The sequence below is a fragment of the Moschus berezovskii genome, chromosome 23 (assembly GCF_049115385.1).
Source record: "Moschus berezovskii isolate FMDL1 chromosome 23, NW_MosBer_1.0, whole genome shotgun sequence".
NCBI lineage: Eukaryota > Metazoa > Chordata > Mammalia > Artiodactyla > Moschidae > Moschus > Moschus berezovskii.
Window position 1 is genome coordinate 41593390 of NC_142482.1, and position 9487 is coordinate 41602876.

The 9487-nt window shown below is 43.4% G+C and overlaps 1 protein-coding gene across 3 annotated transcripts; it reads right to left on the minus strand.

Moving 5' to 3' along the window:
• Nucleotides 1–37: 37 nt before the first annotated feature.
• On the minus strand, nt 38–8986 carry LOC148774168 (uncharacterized). 3 transcript variants are annotated; one of them, XM_088831462.1, is made up of 3 exons: nt 8751–8986; nt 5611–5746; nt 38–4239 (listed from the first exon to the last, which is right to left on the minus strand). In XM_088831462.1, the coding sequence occupies exons 1-3, from the start codon at nt 8787–8789 to the stop codon at nt 3215–3217; spliced, it is 1200 nt and encodes a 399-aa protein (XP_088687588.1). In that variant the 5' UTR covers nt 8790–8986; the 3' UTR covers nt 38–3214. The 3 variants fall into 3 exon arrangements, with proteins under 3 accessions (XP_088687588.1, XP_088687589.1, XP_088687590.1); XM_088831463.1 differs by lacking the exon at nt 8751–8986 and adding an exon at nt 8395–8440; XM_088831464.1 differs by lacking the exon at nt 8751–8986 and adding an exon at nt 8319–8438.
• Nucleotides 8987–9487: the final 501 nt, after the last annotated feature.

Genomic DNA, 9487 nt, shown 5'->3' on the forward strand with positions numbered 1-9487 from the left:
CAAAACTATTAAAGAATCATCTCCAGGAAGGCTCATATATTCTGTAGCATTTTAATTTTTAAAAAGTTTACATGTATAGATGAATTCTAACTTTTCCATTTGGAATATAAAAGAAATAGGAAGAAAAGGAATCTATTTTCATCACCTATATGCAGTTACTGTTGACATTTTGTTGTCATTTACTTCCAATTTTTGCTATTTTTAATGTTTAAAATAGTTGTGTGATCTTATTCTATAAACATTTTAGTAGGCTGCTTAACTGTAACGTAACTGTTCATTTAAACATTATATGTAGACACTGTTTGAGATATAATAATGCTTATAGAAGAGATGGAAAGTTTACATGAGATACATAAGGTGCTTGGTATAGTGTCTGGGACACTGGCGTTCAACAAATGGTAGCTACTATCGTTAGGGCTTATCCTTTTGCAGATATTATTTAATTCACAATGGGTATTACTATCTCTCAACATGCTTTTTCCTTTTTAATGGAATAGGCAATCCTGGAGGCAGTAGGAGTGTTAAGTGGCAAGATCCTGGATATTGTCTGAAAATAGAGCCAAGATAACCATTTGTGGTTGGTGAGGTGAGGGAGAGGGGCTCCCCTGGTGGCTCAGAGCTAAAGAACCAGCCTGCCAATGCAGGCGATGCAGGTTTGATCCCTGAACTGGGAAGATCCCCTGGAGAAAGAAATGGCAATCCACTCCAGAATTACTGCCTGGAAAAACCCCACAGACAAGAGGAGCCTGGCAGGCTACAGTCCATGGGGTCCCAAAGAGTTGGATACGACTTAGTGACTGAACAACAATGCATCCCGGAGAGGCCAAGAATATATTATTGCTCTTCAAGAAAATTCTTCTGCTTTGCTGGTTTTGCTAAGGTAAAGTCCAGGCTGAGCAGAGTTCAACAAGTTGGGGCTTCGAGTGTGGTAGAGAATGTGTCTCAAATCTCAGAGACCCACACAGGGCCAGGATCCCGGGTGGTTCGTAAAGACATTAGTGAATACAGGTTTGGTTCTTTCATATGAGGGATTTGGCCTACATGGCATGGAAATAAAGGATTGATTATTACTCTGAAGTCACTGGGAGATCCATGATCAAAGCAAGTATTCCAGACTCTGCAAATCCTCAATCTCCCCTTCATGTTTCTTTACAGCTTGCTTGTTCACTTATTATGTTTGCATTGCTTCTATTTCCTGTTTGAAATTTGTTTTTCTAATGTCTCTGACCTTACCCCCTTTCCCCTAACTTCGCTGCTTTCCTTCTCTCAGTTTATGCCTATCTTTTCCTTAACTGCTTTTTCTTTTCACCCCTCCCCACCTGCACTTAACCCACTGTTTCAGACCTGAACCCACTGCTTTCCCACAACTGCCTCTATTACTGAATGCTTCACATTTCAACGGTTCTCGTCTCCAAATGATCTCTACTTTGGGACCTGCATTTTTTCAATTTTTCACTTAAATGTTGATTCTCTTCATATGTTTTTATGTTTTTCATCTCACCTGATTAACTGGTCTCTAAGAATTTAGTTTGTTGTTTTTGCTGTTCAGTTGCTCAGTTGTGCCTGACTCTGCGACCCCATGGGCTGCAACACACAAGGCCTCCCTGTCTCTCACCATCTTCTGGAGCTTGCTCAAACTCATGTCCATTGAGTTGGTGATGCCATCCAATCATCTCATACTCTGTCATCCCCTTCTCCTCCTGCCTTCAATCTTTCCCAGCAACAGGGTCTGTTCTAATGAGTCAGCTCCTTGCATCAGGTGGCCAAAGTATTAGAGCTTCAGTATCAGTCCTTCCAATGAATATTCATGGGTGATTTCCTTTAGGATTGACTGGTTCGATCTCCTTGCAGTCCAACGGACTATTACAAGTCTTCTCCAACACCACAGTTCAAAAGCATCATCAATTCTTCGGCACTCAGCCTTCCTTATGGTCCAACTCTCACATCCATACATTACTACTGGAAAAACCACAGCTTTGACTAGATGGACCTTTGTCAGCAAAGTAATGTCTCTGCTTTTTAATATGCTGTCTAGGTTTGTCATAGCTTTTCTTTAAAAGCTATTATTGACTTTCAATAGATTACCTATAAATTCTATCTAAAGAAAATTTTAAAGTGGCTTTCCTCTACCTTCAGGTGCTCAAAAGTTACATTTTAAAATTTATTATTTAATCTAAATCTTCAAACTGTTGTTAGCAGAAAATCTTTAGAGAAATCTTATTTGGGAGGCCAATATATAAAACTAATTAAAGTGAAGCTGTTTTGGTCGTAAGGGACCTAGAGCCCTGAAGCCTCCTTGAGAAACCCTTAAGGCAGTGGTAGGGGTCACACAGGCAAAATTAATGAAGGGAGGTATATAAGACAGTAGGAAGCTGTGTGGCAGTGGGGACCATGTCTCACTAGACAATAGTCAGCTCTAGTCAATTGTTCCCACATGGGAATGTGGTGTCTGGTGTTGCCACATCATGCATTTTTGTAAGAGAATCTGGAAAGTCAGATTTTATGTAAAATCTCTTTTAAGTAGTGGCAATAATTTTATATTACCAAGAGATAATCATACTTTGTGAGAAAAACACATGCACAGGCAAAATAGAACCCAATGGCCTGTTTGCTCTCTCTGGTTTAAGATGTGAAAGGTTACTGGGAAATTGCAAGATAAATCTTGCCCCATCACCCCTAACCGATCCTACCCATGCAAGTCATAGTTCATTCCAATATTACAAAATGGCTTTTGTAGTATACAGTATTTTTAGTGTATGTAACTCATAGGCTAATATATTTTATCAAACTAACCAAAAACTCAGTTTTTTTTTAAGTGTAGATCAGATGTTAATTTTAAATTCATACTTTAGCCAACTCCAAAAAAAGGGGAATGGAAAGGGAAGGAGAAAAGAAACAGTTATCTCTAAAATCTTGTTATATGTCTAACAAAACATTTAGATTGCTGGAGTCACTTGCTTCATAGAAGAAAAGTTTCAGAATAATGAAATGAACCCTTCCAATGTCCTAGTTCATCACATGATGTGCTTAGTGGCAGAACATCAGTGTCTTGTTTGGTAAACCGTCAGGTGCTTGTCTATCTTAGCTTCCATAAGTATTTCCGAGTGACTGCTGAAATTGCAATAGTGATCACAGAGTTCCCTTCATCTAGCTGTGCTTTTCTGATGTTCCACAGGAATGAGCATAGATGGAAAATTCTACATAACTCTGGACATTACCAGGGCTTCTCTTCAGTGTGGATTTGCTGATGTACAATGAGGTGTGAGCTCTGCCGGAAAGCTTTTCCACACACATGGCATTCATATGGCTTCTCTCCAGTGTGGATTCTTCGGTGTCCCAGAAGATGCGAGCTGTAGCCGAAAGCTTTCCCACACACATCACACTCATAGGGCCTCTCTCCACTGTGCATTCTCTGGTGTCCAACAAGAGCTGAACTGTGACTGAAAGCCTTTCCACACTCATCACATTCATATGGTTTCTCCCCACTGTGGCTTCTCTGGTGATGGAAGAGGCCTGAGCTCTGGCTGAAGCTTTTCCCACACTCCCTACACTGGTATGGCTTCTCTCCAGTATGAACTCTCTGATGTTGTATCAGATGTGAGCTCAGACAGAAAGCTTTCCCACAGTCGTTGCACTGGTATGGTTTCTCTCCTGTGTGGGTCCTCTGGTGTCGAATAAGGCCCGAGTTGTAATGAAAAGCTTTCCCACAGTCATTGCACTGGTATGGTTTCTCTTCTGTGTGGGTCCTCTGGTGGCGAATAAGGCCTGCGCTGTAATGAAAAGCTTTCCCACACTCATTACATTGGAAAGGTTTTTCTCCAGAGTGGATCCTTTGATGCTGAACAAGATGTGCCCTGTAATAAAAGCCTTTCTCACACTCATCACACTGATGTGGTTTCAACTGGCTATGTATTCTCTGGTGGTCAGTAAGCTGTGAGCTCTGAATGAAAGTTTTGCCACACACATTACACGAATAGGAACTCGCTCCAGGGTGGATTCTTTTATGTCTAATGAGGCTTGACTTTAGAGTAAATCTTTTCCCACATTCATCACACTTATATCTCCTCTCATTTGAAGTGTTTCTCTGGTATCTTTCCATCCATCCCTTATGTTCTTGGGTTTCTCCACATTCAAAAGCCTCTCCATTGATTTGGTCTGATAACTTTTCTTGGGACTCCATATCTACAGTAAGTTCCTGCTTTATATCCGGTTCTTCTTTCTTTATTCTTATCACATCATCTGAAGTAAAAAACACAGTATTCAAATGTCACTGAAATATATAGGAAATAAAACATTTATTAGACATACACAGCTTCAATATACTAACAAAATGATTTTACAACATTTGAAGAGGAAATTGGGAGATGGCAAAGGAAGAGAAGATTAGCAGCCACTGGACAGGGAGGGAGTGATTCAAGAAAAGAGTGGAGAAAAATCAGGGAGGATGACGAGGGATCCAATGAATAATCACTGTAAACAACAGAAGATCTCAGATAAGAGTGGGTTCATCAGGGAGGTCACAAGTTGGGTAGAAAGGGATGAAAGAACAGAAACTGTGGGAGTAACAAAACAAGACAGGAAGCCAGCAGTGGCAGGTATCAAGATGGAACCATGAAACAACTTTGTGCAGTGTTCTGAGGAATAACGGGAAGACCTTTAGGAATATTAAAACATGAGAGATCAAAGAGAAGTATCACATGTCCAAACATGCAAAACAAGGAGATTAGACTTTAGACACACAGGATAAAAGAGACCGACATTGCTTTAGCTCCCAGATACATTATTACTCTTCTTACAAAGAACACTGGGGATCTGTCAAACCTGAAACTACACTCTGTGGGTCATTTGAGACTGAGATTCTCAAGAAAACAGCACTAACACAGAGAAGGTTCTTTAGCAGACCCTAGCCTCCCATCTGACCTTATCCAAGGAAAGCATGATCCCATAATTCCTTTGCCTGTCTTTCCTACAGAAGTTCCTCTGAGTAGAGTCCCAATAACCCCTACTCTTTCAGGGTGAGAGATGTGGCCACTTCCCCCCCAAAAAAGTGAGAGATTATCCCATTCAAGCCATGTTCTCCCTGCAGTAATCACATTTTTAGGGCTCAGAGTAAAGGGCAGAATTTATAACCATGCAGAAATAATGCAGGGAAAAGTGGTTTGCTTTCTGTGACAAAAGACGCTAAATGGAGGAAAAGACAGCTTGGAGACAGTCACACTGGCCATCTTTCAAACCCACTAATTTCCTTCCCACTTGGTTTTGTACATGCTGTTCTGGCCTACAACGCTTTCCACCTCTACTATTCACTTGGTTGATTCCTATTCTACTTTTAGAATTAGTTACCGTGTTATTTTCTTAAAAAGACCTCTGACATACCTCTCTCCCCATATACAATCTATCACAGCATATTTATTTGTGTGGTTATTTGTTTAATGCCTCGGTCATCAGATTGTTGTAAGCTCCATGAAAACAGATCATGTCTACTTTGTTTATTACACCCAGTGCCTTGCACAGTGCCTGGAATATAACAGGTATTTAATAAACATCTGCTGAATAATGAACGACTCTAAGGTCTTCGGGGAGCTATATGACCTATGTGTCAACACTAACCACAATCCTGTTGGTGTTGAGGGTCCTTAAGCTGAATTTCCATGGTGTGAGGCTGGAGATATGCTGCTTTCTTAGCTGGATCCAGAGGTACCGATATCTCAGAAAGCACTTCCTGTGTCCAGGCGTGGGTTGAAACCTGAGGATAAGCAAGCTCATTTAGGCAACTGAAGGGCCCACAGAGTAAATGATCCCCAGAGATCCCACAAAGGACCAGCCTGGATGCCCACTTCCCATCTCTGTCCCCACTGAGCATAGGGCCCTTTCCTATCTGCTGACCTGATTAATCTAACTTCCTCTCCAGATCTTAGAGCATAGCCACTGCCTCCTCCCCACTCTCTGGATTGCTTCTGTATCCAGTCCTTCAGTTCCTCAGGCAGTATGGTTGAGCTGTGCCAGCACCACCAAGTCTAAGGTCTGCTCCTTGGTGGGTATCTCAGGCCTTAACCGCTCACAGTAGGATACCCAGAGCTGGCACAAGAACTCAAAGGACCAAGGAGTCTCTAGGTAGCAGAACTATGGGAAGCAGTGGTGGAATAACTCCTGGTTGTTTTGGCTGCTCTCTTTTGGGCCAGAACTCTTATTCCCAGCATGCCCTTTTTTATTAGTTACTTCAAAGAGCCCTTATTGACTCTTCAGGATCCTCTAGAAGGAAAACAGTGGCCATTTTTGCTCCAATGGGCCAAGAGGAGGATTGCTGCTACAAGTATTATCCTTTGGGGCACACTCCTAGGGTTATAGAAACCACAGTTAAAAAGATAGGAAGGCTGATTCAACATTTGAGCTCACACACTAAGTTTAATCTTTCTGTTCCAGAAGAAAAAGGAAGCTCAACCCCAAATTAAAGAGAATTCAATAAAGAAAACGTAAAAAATAAAAGTTTAAGGCAATCCATACCTTTTTCTAAATAGGAGAAGGAATGTTTGTCAAGAGACAGCATTTTTGACAATACTGGGAATATTGTTGGATGCCTTATTCCTCCAAATAACAGCAAAACAATTAGTTGATATGGGCAAGCTAAGTTTATTCTTATGAGAGATGGAGAGCACTTTGACAGTCTTGCTAGTACCTCCCAGTGGATAAGTCAAAGTCAGAATATTTACGAGGTTTGGGGGGCTTACGGTAGATCTTTCAAGGCAGGATAAGGACTGGGCAAAGACAGTGATACAGTAGTATAGGTGAAGATTTTCAGTTGAAGGTTTTGAAAAGTCTAAATCCTATCTATTGAAAGTTGAAGTGTTTGATGTTCACATAAATGGACTGAGGGGCACGTTGTTAAAACACATAATTATCAGCAACTTTTATCTTTTAGGGCAAATTAAAGTTATGTTGGTAAAGAAATAGAACAGTGAAGGGAACACTTAGGGAAGACGGTTGAATAATAAAATTATGTTAGTGTAGGTAGCAGCCTGTGTGGGTGTAGATGCTTTCAGTTTTCCATGTAATAGGAGACTTAAGCAGGGCCTATGGGTTTAGGGAAATGTGGACTAACGACTGATTGGCATGGTGGGCAGAGGTTAAGAGCATAGGTTTTGGATTACAAAAGACCTTGGCTTGAATCCTGTCATGTTTTCCTATATGTGGTACCTTAACATCTCTAAGGGCTTCCCTTGTGGCTCAGCTGGTAAAGAATCTGCCTGCAATGCGGGAGACCTGGGTTTGATCCCTGGGTTGGGAAAATCCCCTGGAGAAGGAAAAGGCTACCCACTCCAGTATTCTGGCCTAGAGAATTCCATGGACTATACAGTCCTTGCAGTCGCAAAGAGTCAGACACGACTGAGCAACTTTCACTAACATCTCCAAACTTGTTTTCCCCTCTGTAAAAATAGAGGCTTTTGAACACTGTTTTATTTTGAAATAATGTTAAACTTACTAAAAGTTTTTCAAAAATGGTACACAACGTCCCTATAAACCTTCACTCAGCTTCCCCTAATATTAACATCTTACATAACCACAGCACAATTCCAAAACCAGAGAAATGTTACAATGCGATTAACTAAACAGCAGACCTTATTATATAACGTCTTTTTTAGAATAAATTAAATTCAGTGCCTGGCACTTAGTAAGACCTCAGTTTAGAGTGCTGCAGTTACCACTGTTACTTGGTCACCGAGCCGCTGGCTCCAGGCATGACGCCTCAAGCTCAGGTACATTTCTAGGTTTCCGGACACAGAATAGAGGACCACGCAAGGAGGCCCTCTAGTGCCTTCTCTGCACCTAGCATCTTTTACTCACTGGGCAGCTTTGGTAAACACCTCCACTTTCCCAGCCGTAGGAGAAAGACAGTTTCAGGAATAACTCAAGATAAAGGATATGGAGCCCACTTACACGTGCTGTCTTCTACTAGTTTAAATCTTCGAGCGAATAAGACAATATAGTAAGTTAACCAGCCAGAGTACAAACCCCTTTCCCATTTACCGCACTGGCACATTACGGTGCCCCAGCCTCGGGAAGTGTTGACTGTCTGTGTATCCTTTAAGCCACAAGGGCCTGGCTGACCATAAAAGGCTTCCGGGAGTAGGCGGCCGAGTTGGACAAACGGAGGGCCCTCATAGAACTCCTCGGGTTAACATCACTGACCCAGGAGTCCAAGTCTTAGAAACTTTCTGGAGCGCCGGCCGGCAGCGGGGCGGGCTCCTGTGGAGTCTCCGCCGGCACTTCCAGCGCCGGCAGAGCAAGGAAGTGACTCCCCCGACCCGCGCCCGACCGACCTTGGGGGTCCCGCCGCGGCGTCCGGCTGCCTTCCCGCCACTCTTATCCCGGCCCAAGGGAGGCGGCCTCACTTACCGATCCGACCCCTCGGAACCCCAGACCTGCCGCTAGCGGAAGTGCGTCCGCGAACCCTGCCCGGCCGTGCGCCCCCGCTTCCGGCGGCTTCGGAGGAAAGGTCCGAGCCGTTTATAGTGTGGCCGAGCCCCCCGCGAGGTCTGCACATGGGGACACCTATGTCTGTGGCGTTTTGATTCAAAACTCTCCTCCTCTTAAAAAGAGGATCTGAACGCCAGCTCCGCGGGTTTGAGTTCCTAGGCCCTGTCCTGTTCGGGGCGGCGGGGGGGACATTCCCAGGCGTGCTACCCCTCCGACCACCACTTCTCCGTTCCTATTCACTGACCCGAGTACTCGCGTCCTCCCTGCCAGCCTACCTCTCTGGACGGCATCCGCCACTCCGTCCCGAACTCCATCAACTTGAATATATTTACCAGGCAGACACATCGCTCAACCCGAATGTGTCCGCAGCATTGCCATCAGCACAATCGCTCAGTCTTGACCCGCAAAGAGAGGAAGGGAAAGGAGAAGGATTAAGGCACATTGATGAGTGTGGTTTTGTTCGTTCAATTTACAACCCGGAAACAAGCAAAGAGCAAAGCGTTCTGCCCAAGTTTTCACAGCCAGGGACACGATGCGCACCACGCATGCGTGACCCAGACCTGTCCTGGGATCCCTACAACGTGGCCACGGAGGGCTGCAAAGCCAGAGACCACCGCTGCTCAAGTTAAAATGACAGTTTCCAGGCTTAATGTGTGACATTTAAAAATGAAACTGTTACAGGGCTCTTTCAGCTGTATGCAATGTAATGTTGGTTAGCAGCTGTTCATACTATAATAGGCGCCAGCAGTAAGCGAAAGCATAGGAAGGAGATGGTTCTTGGCCTAAGAAGCTTACAGTCCAGCTCGGGACACGGACTAGCTAGTGCTTAGAAACTTCTGATATGGAGTTGAGCAAGTTGTATTGGAATCCTGAGTTCTCCGGATTATTAGCTAAACTTTAATAAACCCATTTCCTCTACAAATTAGTTACTAGTAGTTAGCAGGAGTACTGTTGTCAGGTTGGTTTCTTTTCCTAGACGGACTAAAGAGTTCAAAGCAACAGGCAAGTTACA

Coding starts and splice junctions, on each gene's coding strand:
- LOC148774168 (XM_088831462.1), bottom strand. CDS start 8,789: ATGGAGTTCGGGACGGAGTGGCGGATGCCGTCCAGAGAG. Junction 5,747..8,750: donor GGCGGATGCCGTCCAGAGAG/GTAGGCTGGCAG, acceptor GCTTATCCTCAG/GTTTCAACCCACGCCTGGAC. Junction 4,240..5,610: donor TCAACACCAACAGGATTGTG/GTTAGTGTTGAC, acceptor TTTTTACTTCAG/ATGATGTGATAAGAATAAAG.